Here is a 21,070-nt window from a genome sequence, read left to right as displayed (position 1 = left end):
GTGCATTTCAGAATAATCTGAAGGTATTGTCCTTAATTTGTATGACACGTCTCATATATAGTTTAGAGAACCAAATAATAAATTTATTTTAAACATAGATTAGCATCAAGCAGCCGCATTTTACCATTTGTTTGCTCATTATTTGCATGTTGAATTTGCTTGCTCATGCAATGCAAGCATGCAACTAACATGCGTATAAGAAGAAACGCATATGAAGAGGCATACTTATTGGCTAGCTATTTGCCCATCTCTATTTCTATCTGTACCGGGAAGCCTCTTCGGATGTGGGTAGCGGCGTGAAGCAGATTTCTGTGCACGCCGCCACGCTGCTGTAAACATAGTGAATCATGAATGTGAGTTCCCAACATACTCGGCCATTGTAATGCTTTAATTGCTTGAGAGATTATTCCTGTCAAATTTTGATGCAATAAAATCAGTAGCATGGTGCATTCCATGTGTTAGATGAAATATCCTTGAAGAAACTCATCAATCTGACCCTAATGCTTGTCCCATAGGGCGAAGTTTTTTATTACCGAATATTTTTAATCCATGTGATACTAGATTGTCAATTACTATTTTCTTATTAACAAAGTTTCTTTTGAAATTATGTTTTCTCTACATGGACACCTTTACTATAAAACATAAAATTATTATTTATTAGACTTTATATAAATAATTTTTTTATTTAATATAGACTCGTCGCCACTGCTTGCACCAGTCGGTTCGTGTATCCAATGACAAGTTAACCGCAGAAAGTGCATGTGTAAATAAAACATACAATGTGCAAATGTAGCCGAGGCAGCCGCAGTGCATGCACCTCCGACCTTTGCCTATGTAGGTAAAGCAGACAAGACACAAGGCAAAGTAGCAGAACGAAAATGAATGTGCAGCCAAGTGTCTTCAACTCCGGCGAGCTGCACTGTGCCGGTGCCGCGTGTGCATGGACCATGGGAAGAAGGCAATGGAGCATAATTAACTTTGATGCGATGCTAGTACTGTCCGGCGATCAGCGGCGTGGCCGCCTAGATCACAGAGGAAAGAGGAACGGGACGGATCGGAGGCGACGGCGGTAGGCAGGATCGGAGGCGACGGCGGAACGCTTTTTCCTTCCAAACGCGTGCGTCAAACGCCAGATGAACGGGACCCTCTCGTTTTCGTTCCAAAAAAATAGTGCGTCAAACCTGTTCCTTCCGTGTGCGTGGGCATAATAAGGAAACAAAACAAATCAAGCCCCGTCATTAGCACCATGCATGTTATTTTGGAAGGTACGTGCGGGTAGAAGATGTGGGTATGTTAAAACTTTTGGTGAAAAAAAACAAGCATTTTGGGTGAAAACATTTTTCTTCTATCAAAAAATGGGAATCCACCCCCTTTCGTCAAACCTTTTGGCCTGACAAGTGGGACCTCCATGAGGAGTAAGGTGAGCCTAATCTTAGTGAAAAAAGATTTCAATTGTTTCAACTTTTATAGTATAGATTTATAAAGAGCAGACCGTTTTTGCAGTATATTAACTTTTGATACGTCGTTAGTCATTGACAAGTGGACCCAATCAATACCTCCTGGAAGCCGTCCGTCAATAATACTGCGTGCAAGCCGTTCGTCTGTAGATGCCTCGACAACCAATCTCCGAGTTAGCGACCGAGTCCGACTATACCCATTGTGCCGTGCGGTAGCTCCGTCGCCCACCCGCCTGTATCTAGGGGTGGTAAAGAGTTCTAGATTTTGGCCTAGAAAATTTGGCACCGTTCGGTTGGCTGGGCTGGGCTAGCTGGATGGCTGGGCTGGCTGGCTGGCGGGAATGGAGTCCGTGACGATAAATCAGGCGTGTCGGCAGCAGCTGCCCGGACCAGACGAGATGTTTGGGATGGGAGGAGGAAAGAAAAAAAGGCCGGGTCCTGGAGGCATGCCACGCGTCCCGCGCGCGGGGCACGCGTCGACCAGGAGGTGCAGCCCGAGGTGGTGGCGCGTGGCCGTTTCCCGAGACTCGACACATGCACGCATCGTCACGGCCTCCGTTCCCATCAGCTAGCCCAGCCAGCCAACTGAACGGGGCCTTTAAGGGCCGGGTTCTAAAAGGATCGGATTCTAATTTTATATAATTTTGAGTTAAAAATTTTAAGAATCATGTTGAGCTGTGAAGATACCACTAGGACCATCACGCATTACCAGCCCTACCTGTACCCTGTCCCGCGCTCTGGCCATGCAGCTGCAAGAAGACCTCCCAGGCACACGCCTCGCCGTCCAGCCTTTTGTTGAAAGGTGCAGCTGCAAGAAGACCTCCCAGGCACACGCCTCGCCGTCCAGCCTTTTGTTGAAAGGGTAGGCGCACGCAGGCCATGTTCCGCCTCGAGTCTTGCTGCCCCGTCGGCGCATACCCCAGGTCTTCGACTGTTTTGTCGCCGGTAGCCATGGGAGCTCCGACTCCAAAGTTCTGAGCAGAGAAAGAGGGTGCCGGTACGAAGAAAAAGAGTATTGGGCCATGTGAACCATTTTGTGTGCTGAACTGGGCCGACGGATGAGCTCTTTTTTGTCTAATGGGCTGGCTCCGTCCATCTATATGCCCCATCGAGTTCCGCACGACGCTGCGGCTCATCATCTCCTAAATAAAACTAGTGCATACCGCACTATCGCGCTCGGACCTGTAAACATTGTATCATTTTTTATAATGCAAATTGTTTCTAATTTTTAGCTACTGTACCAAAGGCATCACATTAACAAGCAATAGCACAATTATGAAATTCGGTTGCAAAGAAGAGCGACATTAGCGTCAAATATTTAACTAAGTGGTAGTTCCATAGCATAGTTTACAACATGGTGAAATAGGATGTCCTTAAGCTAAAGTAATGTTGGAGTTCTAGGAAGATTAATTGTTCAACACATGCGTACATTAGCATCAAGTTTCTCACTGGTGTAGTAATCCTCCAGGAGATAACAAGACTATAATAGTTTACATCTAGAAAGTATTAACAAAGAAACACCGGTATTTGTATGTAATATTGCATTGGCGCAAGAAGAAACACTGGCATTATAGATCTAATACTCAAATACTTGGAAGTAACTGACTGTACACAGAGGGTCAATACAACACTAATACGATAGATTGGAACATACAATACAATAACAGAGAGCAGGTACTACTGAAGGTCAAGAGGGCTAAGAAATTAAGTAGTTAGGTTGCTTGATTGATGATGACCATGTTTAGTTGTAGCATTGATAATTTGGTAACTGCTGGACACATGGTACTCCAATACGCAGATAATGCTGAATCACATGCCATCATTTTTCGCGACCATGCCTGAGCATGTTTTTTTATTAAGAGGAATAAGAATAGGTAACCAATACAACTCGAGTTTAAGAGCAGGGGTCTTAAACTCATGGGTTCTAAAGTATGTATTACACGGCCGACTCTAAGCGACCAGTAACCCGACCACAAGCAGCTGTGAACAAACTAAATGTCTAAAAAGTGCTAGCACCCAAAAAGCTGCCTCTTCCTCAAGTGAAGGTACAAGTTGGCTCACTGTCTTTGCACGTCGATCAAAGGTCCTTCTATTGCGCTCATTCCAAATCATCCATGAGGTGAGGATAACTAAAGAGTCAAAACACTTACGTTCCGCTTTGGCCAACCTCTTGCGGGATGTTGTCCACCAATCAGCGAGATCGAGGCTGCGGCCATCAGGAGTGAGCGTGTGCCAGTGCATGCGACGTAGGACCAAGAACCAGCATTCCTTTGCAAAGGGACAGTTTAGCAACAAATGTGTTATAGATTCAGATTGTTGAGAGCAGAGGGCACATGTGTCATCGTCTTGTAGATTGTGCCTTTTCCTTCTTTTCGCCGTCCAACAGCGATCATGGAGGGCCAGCCAGACAAAAAACTTACATTTGCCCGGTGCCCTTGCTTTCATGAGGCATCTTGCACCAGCGATTTCAGTTTGGCCGATAAAGAAAGCGCGATATGCTGAAGCTGTGGTAAAGCACTTATCAGGTGTCCATTTCCATAGAAACTTGTCCTGTGTGTCCGGCTGGAGTTGTACTCCTCTGGTTGCCTCCCAAATGAGAAGAAAATCCAATATAACTTGGACTGTGAGAGCTCCAGCGATGTCCCTCACCCAGCTATCATTTGTAAGTGCTTGAGCAACCGTTCTTCTCTTTGACACTCGTGGTCCAACTGTATTAAAAAGGCAAGGGGCCAACTCTTGGATACATTTACCCTGCAGCCACCTATCCGACCAAAAAAGAGTGCGCTCCCCATTTCCAATTTCCACCGACACGGAAGCATGAAAGAGGTCGGCAACGACCTTCTCTGTTGAATCAGGGAGATTTGCCCATGGCCTACTAGCATCTGTTTTCCTGAACCAGAGCCACCGCATCCGCAACGCATACCCAAATAATTGTAGGTCCATGACGCCAAGCCCTCCTAATTCAGCTGGTTTGCAAACACCTGGCCAAGCAAGAGAACATTTGCCACCCGCGACCTTGTCAGTTCCTGTCCAAAGGAAGACTCTACGGCGTGTATCTATACACTTGATCGCCCAGAGCGAGAGTGTAACCGCCATTGATGTATGCACAGGAATAGCAGACAACTTGGCCTTCACTAGGACAGCACGACACTACCGGAATCAGCAGCTTTGCCGAGTGCCAGGTACACTCGGCAAAGCCCCAAAAACACCCGGCGAAGGCTTTGCCGAGTGTAGCACTCGGCAAACAAAGACTCGGCAAAGACATCTTTGCCGAGTGTTTTTTATCGCACACTCGGCGAAAACTTTGCCGAGTGCTATATCTGACACTCGGTGAAGATTTTCAAAAAAAATAATAAAAAAGCACGATGCTCTAGGGGCACCACCACGTTACCGCCGTTGCCGCCACCACCACGCTACCGCCGCCGCCAGCCCCTTCCCTTGACCGCCGCCACCACACTTGTCGCCGCGGCTGCTGTGCAGGCCGACTGCGCGCCCCCTGCAGTGTCTGGTGTGCCCCCTCGCCATGGCCACTGCGCAGGAGCTCCGTGCGCTACCGGACCACCGGAGAGACGGCAGGGAGAGGAGCTCCGTGCGCCTTGCGCCGCCGCCGCCACCGGAGGAAGAGGGCCGGGGCCCGCATGCCGCCGTCACCGGAGGAAGGTGGCCGGGCCCCGAGCGCCGCCGCCACCGGAGAAAGGAGGCCGGGCTCCGCGTGCCTCCGCCGCCGGAGGAAGGGGGCCAGGCCCCGCGCGTTGCAGCTAGCCGTTGGAGGAAGGGGGCCGGGTCCCGCGCGCCGCCGCTGCCAAGGAAGGGGGCCAAGCCCCGAGCGCCGCCGCTGCCGGAGGAAGGAGGCCGGGCTCCGCTCTCTTCCGCCGTCGGAGGAAGGGGGCCAGGCCCCGCGCGCCGCAGCTAGCCGCTGGAGGAAGGGGGCCGGGCCCTGCGCGCCGCCACCGCCGAGGAAGGGGGCCAAGCCTCGAGCGTCGTCGTCACCGCTAGAGGAAGGGGACCGGTCCCCGAGCGGCCCCCCCGGAGGAAGAGGGCCGGGTCCTGCGCGCCGCAGCCATCGGAGGGCACCTGGTACTGGTGAGTGCCGAGGCCGCGGAGCTGCTAGCGCTGCCATCTCTCGGCGACGGAGAGGGCGCTGGAGGGAGAGAGGAAGGAGGCAGGGAGCTCACGCGCTGGCCATGGTGGGCGGCGGTACCGAGTGCAGGCGGCGCGGATGGAGGCGTCGTGGCGACGGCAGGGCGGCACGCGGCGTGGAGGTGGCGGGCCGGCAGCGGCGTGGAGGCAGCGCACGCCGTGAAGCTTCTGTGGTGTGCGTGCGTTGTGTGGGGGCATGGGTGGCGTGAGCAGCGCTTAAGACAGGAGGAAGAAAGTTTGCCGAGTGCTGTGATCTAGCACTCGGCGAACAATAGTTTTGCCGAGTGCTAGATCACACCACTCAGCAAATTTTCTTTTTTTTTCCTTCCCATTCATTTACCAAATGTGTTTTACAAAAATTTGGAGGACAGTGAAAGAATTTTTTTTATTTGGTATAGTATATTAACTAAGAGAAAAGTTGTTTGCCCGAACTTCTCTTTCTTTCTTTTTTTGCAGAGTGCTAAAAATATTTTATTTGCTCTCTCTTTTTTTCATCATATTTTCAAAAATACCTTATCACATTCATTTGTCGATACATATTTGATGCTTTAGTGAAAAATTGATCATTATTTCATATAGTTTTGGCTCAAATTTCATTTATAGAAATGTAGTTAAAAATATAAAAATTATCAAATGGATTCGAAAAATTACCAAAATTTAACATGACACGATCTTCGATGTCTATTGGCTATACAAAAATTTTGGGAGTCAAACCACAGCTCGACTGTCACTTTCACTCCAAATCATACCCGATCATTCTCAATAATCATGAAACTTCTTTAGAGATGTTCGGGTTGTGAGCAACGTATGTGACAACCTATGTGAAACATTCTCAATTTTTTACCACAACCTCCACATACGATATCATGACATATTGTCAAATTTCATAATTTTTGGACTTCCTTTGCTTTTTATAGAATTTAAAAACCACTTAGGCACGCGGTGGAGGTCGTGTTTCCTGAACAAGATGTTCGAAATTTCTTTTGGTTTCATAACTATGGCCTAAATGTGGATTCAATACCATGAATATCAAGTTTCTACTCATTTTTTTAAATATTTTAATGACTAGCTGTTCAAATTTGACTTGATTCAAAAATATTACCAAAAAATAAATTAATTAGTTAAATATATCAAATGAACTCAAAAATACACCAAACTTGACTATGGGGAACTACATGTTGTATGTGTAGATCAAAAAAAATTTGAGGTTCAAAAGAGAAAAAAATTAATAATTTGTCGAGTGCCCGGAAGAGACACTCGGCAAAGATGATTCTTTGCCGAGTGTCATGTCTTTGCCGAGTGTCTGGCACTCGGCAAAGCCATCTTTGCCGAGTGTCGACTCTTTGCCGAGTGTTTTAGGGCTGGCACTCGGCAAAGGGTGTCTTTGCCCGAGTGTCCGATATATGGCACTCGGCCAAGGAGTTAGCACTCGGCATTGTTGAGCTTTCCGGTAGTGCGACCAGCTTTGGTTGAAAATTTGGCCTTCCAAATAGGCAGTGCATCCGCCACTTTATCCACCAGCGGCTGAAGGTCACTCTTCCTAAGCTTTCCTACAGACAACGGAATGCCCAAATACTTGATTGGAAGAGGAGATAACTTGGCCGGAAAATGCGACAGCAAAGTGACATTAGACTCCAAATTACACTGAATCGGGGCAATGAGGCACTTGTCAACATTTGTGTGTAACCCGGCATCAGCTGCAAACATCTCCAGAATCCCCCTTGTTAACACCAGATCCTGTTGCCTTGCAGCCGTGAAGAGTATAACATCATCGGCATACAGGAATAATCTGTCTTTGACCAATGGGTCTAGCCTCTTAAAAAGATTTTGAGAATCGGCAAGCCTGACCAGGGCATCATGAGAAGGTGATATTGATGTAGCTGACAAAATGCCTAACAGCTGATTCGAACTACAGTTACTACCTTTGTGGTACCTGTCCCTGCAAAGCAGCATATAGAAAAAAAAATGTATCATATGGCAATTTCCCATCTTTGCCACGAACAGCTGGAGTTGGGCACTCCATATATGAGTGACCAATCACACCACAGTGATAGCAAATATATGGAAGCCATTCATATTGAATCTGAAACCAGCGGGGATCTTCATTCTTGTTAACTCAAAGAAAAATCCCTCGTTTCACCGGCTTCTCGATTCGTACTGCAACACGGGCACCTAAGAAGGCACCACTGGCCTTCCCCTCCGCATCCACAACCATCTGAATAACGTTGCCGATCAGGTCCATCGCCCGGGAACCTCGCGTCCGATTCATCCAACCCAGAGGGAGGTTTATAATGCGGACCCATAGCTCCACCCGATCAAACTTGATCTCTGCCGGGCTAAGCTTTTCATCGTATTCTTGCAACAGAATTGAGTATCTCCCCACCATCCATGGTGAACTGGCCAGCACCCGCTCCATATCGTGCGCTTCCAAATTCCACCACAAACAGGTTGTCAACCCTCTCCGCAATCGCTCGCAGCTTGAGGCCGACCGGGTTGCCCCATGCCGGTTTCATGGCTGAGCGTACAGTGCTGACATGCACAGGCACTGGAGAGAGCGCCTTACCAACCAAGGCCCACTCGGCCGGCGCCAAGGCTTCAAGCTCCTGATCATCGTTGAATTCTAGGACGGCACCCTCCTCCTCCGTGAGCTTCAGCTTTTGGAGGAGGCCCATCACATTAGGGTTTGGAAGATCACCCCTCCCCCCGAGCCGCCACTCCCAGTCGACGCCATACAGGATCAACACTGGGTGGCACAACATGGTGGCCTGCGTGATCAGGGGACGCAACCACAAAACAAATTCCCGATCTAGAAAAACCTAAGCGGCAAACCCTAGTGGAAGATTATGGATGGCGGTGCCCGGACGGCTAACCGACGTTTTGCGGGGGCCGGCGCCACACTGCAATGGTGGCGACGGGGCAAGGACACCGTGGCCACGTGGCCAGCGGCGTTAGCAGATCAAGGTCGCCGGTGGTGGCGACCTAGATCGAGATCGGAACCAGTTCTCCCTCGGATCGCCTCAATTGCCGTTCCGGAAAACTCGGACATCATGGGCCCTGGCTCGCGTAATTATCATCTATATAAGCCCAAACCTTATTAGGATTAGATAAGATGTCAGTTCCATCAATGGCAAGAGTTGGTCCTCTTCCCCTAAAAAAAAAAGAGTTGGTCCTCACACAGATTGAAGAGTCCACGATGGAGAGGATAACAACGTGATCAACTAATACCAAACTGACGCTAGTTGAAGCTAGCTAAGAGTTGGAGCTATGCCTAACGGAGAGTTTGTATGTTTCACACTCAACGGAGCTGTGAGGCAACAACTTCAGGTCTTTCAGTTTTTTTTTCGGTGGGTCTTTCAGTTTTTACAGGTACGAGGAATGAGGAAACTTTAGCAAAAAAAAAAGGAAAGAGGAAAGAAAGATAAATCTTGTTCCTTCTTTTATCAGATATAAATTGCAACGGGAGACATGCTTTCTTTTTTCTAGCTATATACTATTTCCCTTGCCGTGCGCTGCCCTGCTTCTTTTATTATAAACAATACATGCATACAATAAAGAGACCTTTTATAATGCTTGGAAATACTTCATAATACTTTCCAATGCCTTCCAATACCTACCCATAATTTGGTTTTTAATTAATTCTAATTATGAAAGGGTACAATAGTAATTGACCACAAATCCCCTTCCCCCTCCTCCCGACGCGCATTGGAGTCACAAGATGATGTTCCCAAAATACGCGAGAGCTCTGAGTCTGGCGTGGTGTCCATGGCGGCGAGATCCATGCCGGACTGGAGCTCCGGCCTCCCCTCAGAGCTCCAGCGCCAACGAGGACAAGGCCTTCTCCCTGCCGCCGTGCGGCAAGGTGCTGTACGGCGCGTCGTGCGGGTGGCTGGCGGTCAGGTTCGCTGCCGTCACGCTGCTGAACCCCTTCACTGGCGCCCGCGTCGAGGTCCCTCCGGCCGACGACGACGTCGCAGCCGCGTCCTCGATGCTCGTGTCCAGGAAGGACGTCGGCCGGTGGGTGCTCCACCCCGAGGACGACTACAGGAACGCGGCAGGAGGCGTGTGTTCGACGTCGACCAGGCCAACGTCACAAGGCGCATGACGGCCGCGCGACATTTTATCGACGCCGGCGATGGACCTCGTCGTGCACTCTCGCGATCAAAAAGCGTGTACAAGATTACTCTAATTGCTGGCTGAAACGATACGTACACGAGGCTGGGCACGCCAGAAGCATTCTGCTATGCCTCATAGGGCGTGTACAAGATTACCCTTGATAAAAAAAAATTACTATGGAAATGCAATTACTATGAATTTCTAATCTTCTTAATATTGGAGGCATTGGAAGGCGTTACCGCACGTCTGGGCCCACCGACCATAGACACATTGAAACACCTCCCGACGCCTCCTCGTTGACGCCTCCCAATGCCTATCCTCAACTGGACCTGTAAGGAACATGTCACTATTTATGCCATTTTAAGTAATTTTGGTGATCGAATGACAACACAACACTTTGACTAATATGATTGTTAAGATGACCATTCTCAGGGTTTTAGGTTCAAGTGATGACAAAGAGAAAGAGAAGATACGGGGGTCGAGGGGGAGCCGCCCCTCGCGGGTCTCAGGGCAGCGCCCTGAAAAGCTCTTCAGTCAGTAGCACCGGAAGAACTGACGCCAAGGGCATCGGTGAATCCGATGGTAGTCGGAAGAACCGACGCTATGAAATTCTGGTGCAGAAGGGAATCGAAGCCAAATCAGCCTATAGGCACCGGTTGAACCGACGGTCCAAAAAATGGCATCGGTACATTGGGCGTACTGTGTACCAGAGACGATGTCAAGTGCCCAGAAGAAGTTTTTTCAGCACCGGTTCAACCGACGGTGCATCGGAGTATTACGTCGGTGCAATGACGTCAGCACCCAGGAGAAGATTCTTAAGTACCGGATGAACCGTTGATGCATCGGTACAAAGCATCGATTCAACCGGTGATCACTGCGTCAGCTGTCAGGAGTTCAACGGCTACTTCGGGTTATGAGTGACCGGATGAACCGATGCTACCCCGCCAAGAGGCATCGGTTCTTCCGGTGATACGCAGATTTTCTGCTGACCGTTGGAGCAACGGCTACAAGACTTGGTGGCCTATATATATGCCTCACCCCGGCCATTTGAAGATTGCTGGAGTTGCTGGACATCCCAAACACACCCAAGAACATCTCCAAGCCATACAAAAGCATCAAGATTATATCCTTAGCCCTTAACACACTTTGAGAGTGTTATGTAAAGGTTAGCTCTTAGTGAGTGTGATTGCAAGGCCTTGAGCCTTTGTGCTGTGGTTCTCTAGTGAACCAAAACAAGAGCTTGGTGCGCTGGCATCCTGGAGCTTTGAAGCTCGCCGACAACGTCATCGACCCTCCGACTTGGTGTGGAGCGGCGACGACATCTTTGTGCGGGGGACGTGGAGACCCCCATCCTTTGTGGAAAAGCTCCTTAGTGGAACCCGGGGCCAAGGTGACCGTGATTGTGTTCACGGAAGAGACTTGGTGGCCGAGTAGCAATACTCTTAGTGAGTGCTACAACAACGTGGATGTAGGTGTGCCTTTGTGGCTAACCGAACCACGGGATAAACACCCGCATCAAGAGTTTGCTATCTCCTATCCCGCTCGTTAAGCTTCCGCATTTCATACTAGCAATTTGTGTGCCTTTACTTTCATAGAATAGTTTCTTGATAGAAAATGCTATATGTTGCTAACCTCTTTTGGGATAGGGGTTTCACACTAGAATAATCTAGTTGCACATCTAGATAGCATGTTTTAGTTTAAGTTTTGTGCAAACTAGTTGGAGCCATAGGTCTAAGTTTTTATTAGTGCCTAATTCACCCCCTCCCCCTCTTAGGCTAGAGCACCCGAGCCTTTCAAGTGGTATCAGAGCCGGGACTCACTTGTCTCACAAACAAAGCCAATTCTATTGGCAAATTTGTGTTTACCGGCTCATTAGATCGGTTGTCTTCACCACCTAGTGAGTTAGCTCTTTTAGGGGAAGAGATGGATTCTCTAGGACCTCCTCCACGTTTCGATGGCACGGGCTTCCAACGATGGAAGATTCTAATGCAATCACGCCTCCAAGCAAAGGGCCTAAATATTTGGAGAGTTACGAGTGAAGGAACTAAAAGCAATAATCAACAAGAGAGGCAATATGATGCTATAGCCAAGTGTGCTATTTTAAATTCTCTTGGTGAAAATGTGTTCAACCGTGTGTTTTCTTGCGAAAATGCTAATGTTTTATGGAAAACTATTAGTGAGAACCATGAAGGCACAAAAGATATTGCAAATGAAAAATATCATGTTCTCATTGATAAACTTAATAGTTTCAAGCAACTTGATAATGAAAATGCCGAAACTATGAACTCACGGTTGAATATTCTTGTGAATGTGATTAATTCTTTAGATGTGAAGAAAATTGAAGATTTGGAACTCATTCGCAAGATCCTTCACTCACTTAGAAGGCCAGACTATGATTTGGTAACAACAATTCTTTATGAGAAAGATCTCAACACAATGACACCAAACAAAATCATAAACAAGGTGATCGCCCATGAGCTACGCCATGATATCAAGCCAAGAGCGCCACCTTCTTCACCAACACATAGTGCACTTGCATGCAATCAAGTCAAAAAATTGAAGAAGATGGCCATCAAAGGTAGCTCAAGTGATGAGAAAGAAGAGGAAGCAAGAAGCTCCTCAAGTGAAGATCAAGAGCCAATGAACCCCAACCTCTACAAGCATGTAAAGAAGATGAACAAGTGCTTAAAGGAAATCAACTCAATGGGTTATATGGTCTTCCTCAAAGATGGGCCTCACCATCAACTTATGAAGGTTGAGAAGAAGTTCAAGAAGAACAAGCAAAAGAAGGAGAAGAAGCCCAAACATGAATCATTTGCCATATTTGGTGAATGGGTTAGTGGTGGTGAAGAATCAAGTGCTAGCTCAAGCGATGAATCAAGCAAGAGATTCACCACCCGCACCCACTTCGGATCATCATCAAACACTTGCCTTATGGCCAAAGGTATGGATAGCGATGTAAGTGATGATGACTCCGATTCTCCTTCAATTGATGAACTTCTTGACCTTGTTCACGAGCACCAAAAAGTCATTAAGAAGCAGTCAAAAGAAATTAAAAACCTTAGTGCTCTCAAAGATCTAAATGCTTCTCTTGCTACAAACTTTGAAGATTTGATGTGCAAATTCAATTTGCTTAGCAAGGAGCATGAAGAGCTCAAATTAAAATTTGAGAGCATTAATGATACTAATGACTCTTTGGAAATGAAGCAAACTATCCCTTGTGCAATTCCTATCTCTAGGGTAGATGCTTCAACTTCTTGCATTGATTTAATTGATGATTCTTGCTCTAACCTTTGCAATGAGAAATGCTATGAGAATGTTATTGTAGAATCATGTGATGATCTCATTGCCAAGGAGAATGATGAGCTCAAGCTAGAAGTGGAAAGGCTCATGAAGGACTTATATAGATTAAAGGGCAAAGGCATGGAGAGCAATGTCCAACCTTCTCAAGATAACCGTGAGAACATGGTGAAGAAGCTTGAGAAAGGGTCCACCGTGACTTGCTCAAAGTGCCATAAAGAAGGCCACAAGTCCAACAAGTGTTATCAACCAAGGAAGAAGCTTTCGGATGAGAAGAACAAGAAGAAGCTTACAATCAAAAGTTCTCTCATCTACACCAAGCCCAACCGGAGGAACAAAAGCAACATCACCTCCTATGTTATTAAGAAGAAAACAAATGGCAAGGTGGTTGCTCACAAGATTGGGAAGCAAGGAAGGAATTGGAACCACTCCATTTGGGTGCCCAAGGATGTCATCACAAACTTGAAGGGGCCTCAAATGGTGTGGGTGCCAAAGGAGACTTGAAGCCCAAGAACGGATACGGGGGATTTGGAGGCTTTGCTCACAAGTTGAAGTGAAGGTTCAAGCCAAAGAAGCTAAGCTCACAACTTAGACATTTGTTGCCCAAGTCCCCCATAAGATAATGGTAGCTAAAATTCAATTCTAGCATCATGTAGCTCCATTGCCTTTTGCTAGGATAGTTGCATTGCTTCTCCTAGTGTTATATATGGTGGGTTGCTTATGTCATGATTCTAACCCATGAGCAACCTACATAGTTTGATAAGTGTGTAGAAAGTTACACAAGGTTACCCTTCATGGTACATGGACTTCATGAGGTATGTATTTCATTTGTGTACCATGAGCAGAAGCTATAGAGTATAACTTCCCATTGTTGTCAAAAATATTGTGCATATATTTGCTTGGTGATTCAAACACTAAATGCATACATTTAGGGGGAGTTCATTCTATAGGTTGTGATTTTGAGACTAACAAGTTTTCAAGTTTATCTTTTATAGTCTCACGGTGGAGTTAACACTCTAAGAGAGTGTGTTTCATGCTCAATGTGAACAAACAACTCTATAAAAGTGACTAGATAGATTGTGCTTTCATGCATATTGAGCCATGCTCTATTGAATTTAAATGCTCATATCTAAGTTCATAGGCTATGTGCTCATACATTTGCTTAACCTTGGTGTACCAAGTGCTTTTGTTCAAAAAGACTTTCAATTGGTTGCAAGTCACTTTTAAATTGGTACATGCAAGGTAAACAAACCCCCCCCCCGGAGGTATGCAAGGTTCTAAACTCATTAAGTTGGTATCTTTGTCATATCCTATTTACTTTAGAGCTACCTCCGTGTATAATAAGATCTAGGCTTTCTAGTTAATACATCTAGTTGTGCACTTGATTTTCACATTATCATTTTGTGCACATACTTATGGAAAGCTTGGATCATGCCATGCTAGTTTTGTGATTTTGTGATCCACCATAGTAATTTTTCAATTGGTATCTTCATTAATATCATCCACTTGGATCATGAGTCATGGAACTAACTCTCTAGGCTACTAATCTTCTCTTGAGCTATATTGTTTTGCAAGATTTTTTAGGAGCAAAACCTTTTAGGTGATTTGATTCCAAAGGGGGAGAAATATGGATCAAAGCAAGATATTTTCTCAAGGAGAAAAAGCATATCCCAAAGAGGGAGAAATACCTAAAGTGAATCAAGTCATGAAGGAGAAGTAGCAAGAAAGGGGGAAGGAACAAAGGGGGAAATCATGGTATTAGGGGGAGGCCAAGTCATCATTGGATGGTGGTAAAACATCCAAGCAAGCCGGGGCTACTTCGGGTACAAAGTATCGGTTCAACCGGTGATCACTGCGTCAGCTGTCAGGAGTTCAACGGCTACTTTGGGTTATGAGTGACCGGATGAACCGACGCTACCCCGCCAAGAGGCATCGGTTCTTCTGGTGATACGCAGATTTTCTGCTGACCGTTGGAGCAACGGCTACAAGACTTGGTGGCCTATATATATGCCTCACCCCGGCCATTTGAAGATTGCTGGAGTTGCTGGACATCCCACACACACCCAAGAATATCTCCAAGCCATACAAAAGCATCAAGATCATATCCTTAGCCCTTAGCACACTTTGAGAGTGTTATGTAAAGGTTAGCTCTTAGTGAGTGTGATTGCAAGGCCTTGAGCCTTTGTGCTGTGGTTCTCTAGTGAACCAAAACAAGAGCTTGGTGCGCCGGCACCTTGGAGCTTCGAAGCTCGCCGGCAACGTCATCGACCCTCCGACTTGGTGTGGAGCGGCGACGACATCTTTGTGCGGGGGACGTGGAGACCCCCATCCTTTGTGGAAAAGCTCCTTAGTGGAACCCGGGGCCAAGGTGACCGTGATTGTGTTCACGGAAGAGACTTGGTGGCCGAGTAGCAATACTCTTAGTGAGTGCTACAACAACGTGGATGTAGGTGTGCTTTTGTGGCTAATCGAACCACGGGATAAACACCCGCGTCAAGAGTTTGCTATCTCTTATCCCGCTCGTTAAGCTTCCGTATTTCATACTAGCAATTTGTGTGCCTTTACTTTCATAGAATAGTTTCTTGATATGAAAGGCTATAGGTTGCTAAACTCTTTTGGGATAGGGGTTTCACACTAGAACAATCTAGTTGCACATCTAGATAGCATGTTTTAGTTTAAGTTTTGTGCAAACTAGTTGGAGCCATAGGTCTAAGTTTTTATTAGTGCATAATTCACCCCCTCCCCCTCTTAGGCTAGAGCACCCGAGCCTTTCAGGACCCACAGATCATAGACACATCAAATACCTCCCAACGCCTCTCCTAGCATTGTAAAAAAATTCATATATAAAAAGAGAAGGGAAGAGAAGAATTATATCCTCCGATCCCCTTGCTTGACGTGACAGCTTAATAAGAAGAGAAGAGTTAAAGTGCTTGACGACGTAACAGCTCAGCGCCGACCATGGCATCTACTGTCGGCGACCCATCTACGACGACCATCTCCACGAGATCCTATTATCACGTGCTCCAGATCGATGGGTACTCAACAATCTTTGATACCCTAGCCGATTTTTCTTGTGTCGATTCACTCCCGTTCCCCGCAGGAGGCTATAGATGGCACATCAACTTCTACCCCAAGGGATCCAGCCCAGAAACTGCCGATTTCATCGCTTTATTTCTCCTCCTTGCTGATCCTGTCGATGATGAGGCCGTGACAGCAGACATAACATTCAGTCTGCTCAACCCAGACCTGCAGGATTCAGTGTCGCTCTACCGACGCACCGGCATCGCGCCGGTTGCCTTCTCCAAATTGTATCGGGAGTATGGGTGCCCTGATTTTATCAAAAGGGAATGCTTCGAGCGGTCCAGTAAGTTCCTAAAAGATGATCGTTTCGCCATTAGGGTAGACGTACACATTGTGAAGCGAGCGTCGTCATCCATGGTGGTTCCACCGTCTGATCTGCACTGGCATCTCCATGGCCTCTTGTCAAGCAAGGAGGGTGCCGACGTCGAGCTGCGAGTCGGCGGGGAGAAGTTCGCAGCGCACCGGCTGGTGCTCGTGGCACGGTCATCGGTCTTCAAGGCGGAGCTCTTCCACCAAACGGAGGAGGGCAGCACCAGCACCAATGTCGTCATACAGATACGAGACATGGAGACACGAGTGTTCAGGGCTTTGCTTACTTTCATATACACAGACGTATTGCCAGACATGGATCATCAGGATGAGTTTGCAATGACTGGACGTCTGATTGTTGCGGCGGACAGGTACAACCTGCAAAGGCTGAAACTAATGTGTGAAGATAGATTGTGCAGCCATATTGGTACAAGCTCCGTGGCAACTATATCTTGGCACTAGCTAAAAAGCACCACTGCCCTAGTCTTAAGCAGGCATGCTTCGAGTTCCTAGGCTCCTTCGTAGCTCTCTCTAAAGTCATTGGAACTAAACAGTTTGAGTATTTAGAGCTTAGCTGGCCTAATGTCATGAATGAGCTAATATGCAATGTTATTGCTCGCTACGAGGAAAAGAGACGGATTGTTGGGAATAACAGTCAAGAGATCCATGAGAGTGTCATGCTTTTCAGATGAAGTGGCAAGTCGTAGTACCATATGGGAGAATCTTATATGCATCCAGCCAGTCTTATGGATGTCATGTTTAAATTTTTTATCTGCTTATTGTGTAGTACTTTACGCTTTGATATGAGAAAATTGCAGGAAAAAAACATCTTGTATGACCCGGATTCTAAGGTTTCACCACATAAGATATTTTTTGTAGCCATATTATATTTTGTGCAAATGTCCACTCACAGTGGAATCTGTAGCTAAAAGCAGTCGCAGGACATTTTATTGCAAATGTCGACTCCCTAATAATTATGTTGCAAAAACTACCTTTACGTGCACATGTGCTCGGCCAATTTCATTTGTTCTTACCAACGTTGGGAAGTACTAGAAACCATAATAGCCATATATGTCAAGCTTGCTGCGGTGCATAGGTTATACTTATCCGTCATGTTAAAGTGAGGAAATAATTTAGCATATACTCTCTTATTCTAAATGTTAAACGTTTTGTCCTTTGACCAATTTTGCGGAAAAAATTACATACACCAAGATCTCTAAAATCAAATTAGTTTCATCAAATACACTATGTACTACCCCTCCGTCCTAAAATAAGTGTTGGTTTAGAAGTTGGGTATGTGAATTAAGGAGAAGCAAAAAAGTAGAGAGTGCATATGAAGCGAGGAGGGTAGAGGAGAGAGATAGAAACAGAGTTGTATTAGAAAGCGAGAACTATACTTATTTTGGGACAAATTTCAAATCCTAAAGCTATATTTATTTTTGGACGGAGGGAGTATATATTAAGAGTGCATTATTTGGTATTATAGATATTAATATTTTTCTAATGAACCTGGTTAAAGTTGGAAGTTCTACAGATCAGAGGTCCTTACCGTGAGTTGGACAAAGCGACGCACGGAGCAAATCAGAGCTAGCTTTCTTCTCTCTCCACCTTCTCACCCAAGAGTATTCCAGGGTATCGTATTCACTGGGGAATGTGAGTATACTATCTACGGGTTCAGACTCATCCAAGGACACACACTGGTGCGGGAAGGATAGGACAGAGAGGACTTCCTAAGATTTAGAGTCTATGTTTAGAGGAAGAGATACTTTATCGTTATACTTCGAGCTAAAGGTATCAACCGGCTTAAACAAGCTGATAGCTCCAATAATCAGGCTCCATCCAGTATTCGAACGTTGAGGATTACTAGGGCTCGAACAGGGCTGTCACTACCTGCCGGCTACCTCTACAAATCGTGGGACTACCAGATAACTGAGTGGTATAGTACAGCCTAGACACCACGTCTACGCTATTCCCTACTAACTCTAGAGGCGATCAGGGTTATCCTTTTCTATTTAGAGCCCAACTCTAGAGTCAAATGCTACTCTAAGCATACACTCAACTAATATAAGGTAGAAGAAATAACTTGCAACTAAACCCTAAGTCTAAATAAGAAAGTCTCGAACACTTACAACCGAATAACCATCCATCGTGGTACAAGCGGAGAAGGGCGCCGACAAGCCCGGCACATCCGCCGACTCTCTCCCTCATCTCATAGAGGTACAAATTGGAGAAGAGCGCCGTTACCGGCACCCCTCCTGAGTACCTCTACCCCTAAACTCCATAATGTGACTCTACACCTCAAGTGAGGACTCTAGAGAAGAGTAAATGTGTTGTGTGAAGTGTGTGGTGTGTTCCTCATTAGAGCCCCTCCCCTCATATATATATAGGGGGAAACCACCAGCCTCTTGCCCGGAAATGAAGCCAAACCGCCATGGGTAGCCAATCACGCGACGCCACGTGTCACTGAGAGTCGGTGGGGCCCGTGGGCCGCCACCACATGGTCGGCCGCCCATGGTGGTCGGCCGACCATGGGCTAGGCCCGTTTGACCCGGTCTTTGGTCAGAAGGCAGCTATGAGGGCCCCCATGTCATATCTATAGGTATGGGCTTGTCTTGAGTCGGTTTGGGTGCTCTAGCAGGCCCGTAGATCCTCGTGAACGTGTCTGATTCGTAGAGAAGTTGTTGTCTCGGATCAACGACGTGTCACCTTGCTTTTGGGGTGCATTCTCCTCTCATTTTCAATCATAAGCAACCTGCACATAAATGTACACCAACACTTTGTAAAATTCGTTAGCAATAACTCCTACCACTAGTGTTGATGCTCGTCTTTCATATGCTCATGCAGGAGCTGATGGCTTGCTCTAATGGTCGGGTTTGTATCGTGACGCTTGAAGCCTATTTTACCTACATTTCTGCCCAAATTCCAATATAGTAATATTTCTAAGAGCAAACGTGGAATTAGATCTTTCTGGATAACATTAGCAGATATGAGACTTTATTCTCATGATTTTAGGCTCAAGATGACGCTTGAAATGAGTCGTTAGCTAGCGTCAACAGTCTCATCGTAGGTTATGTGGTCCATGGGGCGCAGGAGCATGTTGAGCCCGTGCAGCGTTTCTTCTGCGGACGGCACGTCGATGGTTGTGCCGCTGCCGGTTATCCCTGTCTTGTTGAGATTCATCTTGCGGAGCATTAACTGAAAGTTCGTCGTCCGAAATCTGGTCCAAGTTCTCGTTGGTGTATCGATCAGCCTGAGAATGGAGTGCACTGTCGTCTCCATGGATTGAAACGTACACCTATTGATCTGGGGTCGAGTGAGTCATGTTGTACTCGACCAGAGCGATGTTAGCGACTCCTTCTTCCCCGATCGGGGAGAGTGGCCTGCCCGACTGGTAGGGCAGGTCCCGTAGGCAAGCTACTAGTTGAGCGTTGTTGAGTAAACCAGTGGATTCCGAATTCTTCCAGTTTATGACTCGACTTTGTGGAGTTGCCATGATGGTCAAGCTTGGATAGTTGAGCAAATCCGAGTCGAAGTCATCATCCGAGTCCGGATAGGAGTCGAATTGAGGGGCAGTCCGAGTCACGGTGGAGTCTTGAGCAAGATTTTTTTGGTGGATAATTGCAGAGTATGATGCAGCCGAGTTTTCAAGTCCGAGTGGAAAGCGAGTCGGAGTCGTGTCCGAGAGGGACAAGCTTTCCATCTCTTCTGCGAGTTGAGGGAGGAGAATCTCGGCGGAAGTAGTTTCGTCGAGTCGCTCCAATTGTGATGTCTTCACGTCCGTGGTATCGATCAGGTCACTGGCGAAGCCGCCTGATCCATTGGTCGTGCAACTCCACGAACCGAAGACGAAGGTTGTTCCGGTGCTGATCGCCGAGAAGTCGAAGTCGAAGGATGCCATCGAATTCTTCTGTTGATCTTTGGCGAGAAGCCCACGGTGGACGCCAGCTGTTGGTGTTTTACCGGCGGGTTCTCCGAGGTGTACCCCGAGGAGAGTGGTTGTAGGCAAGGACTCGTCGAGATCAGAGCACGATGGTGCAAGGAACACAAAGATTTAGACAGGTTCGGGCCGCCAGAGCGTAATATCCTACGTCCTGTGTGGTGATTTGTATTGTCTTAGGTGTTGTTCGATGCTTTGAGGGGGTCCCTGCCCGCCCTTATATATTCTGGTGGACAGGGTTACATGGAAACTCCTAGCCGAGTGCCATTATACTTCTACTCCAAGGAGGTCGAGTAGTTTCCATGTACATAAGCTAGTCCTACTACTGTATGAGTAGTTATAAAGAGGTAAGGTGTATTCCATGTACTATCCCTTACTCTAGAATATTCCACGCCTATGAGCAGTCCCGCTGTCCTGAGTCTGACAGTAGTTCCTCTCCAGGCATTGGAGCTGTGAGGATGGGTGGTAATTGGAGGTGTTGCTTGAGATCTTCGAGTGTGTCGGCTGCCTCTTGGCACCATTAGAATTTGTCTTGTTTCTTCGGTAGTTTGAAGAAAGGTAGACCTCGTTCTCCAAGTTTTGAGATGAATATGTTCTTCTTCCTTGAGGGTTATTTGATGTTAGCCCGAGTAGCAATCAAGAAAAAAAGCATTACGCAGCCGGCCGTTGAATCGATGACTTGGTCGATGTGTGGGAGACCGAAAGGATCCTTTGGGCAATGCTTGTTAAGATC

At 46.8% G+C, this 21,070-nt stretch overlaps 1 protein-coding gene across 1 annotated transcript; it reads left to right on the top strand.

Annotated features, from left to right (window-relative positions):
* The first annotated feature begins 15,968 nt into the window (after nt 1–15,968).
* LOC120640051 (BTB/POZ and MATH domain-containing protein 1-like) lies at nt 15,969–16,862 on the top strand. The gene has a single exon (XM_039915944.1). It carries the CDS (start codon nt 15,969–15,971, stop codon nt 16,860–16,862), a length of 894 nt encoding a protein of 297 aa, XP_039771878.1.
* Nucleotides 16,863–21,070: the final 4,208 nt, after the last annotated feature.

Source organism: Panicum virgatum, chromosome 7K (assembly GCF_016808335.1).
Source record: "Panicum virgatum strain AP13 chromosome 7K, P.virgatum_v5, whole genome shotgun sequence".
Lineage (NCBI taxonomy): Eukaryota > Viridiplantae > Streptophyta > Magnoliopsida > Poales > Poaceae > Panicum > Panicum virgatum.
Note: the sequence above shows the minus strand (reverse complement) of the source record. Positions and strands in the feature narration are given on the sequence as shown.

Coding starts and splice junctions, on each gene's coding strand:
- LOC120640051 (XM_039915944.1), top strand. CDS start 15,969: ATGGCATCTACTGTCGGCGACCCATCTACGACGACCATCTCCACGAGA.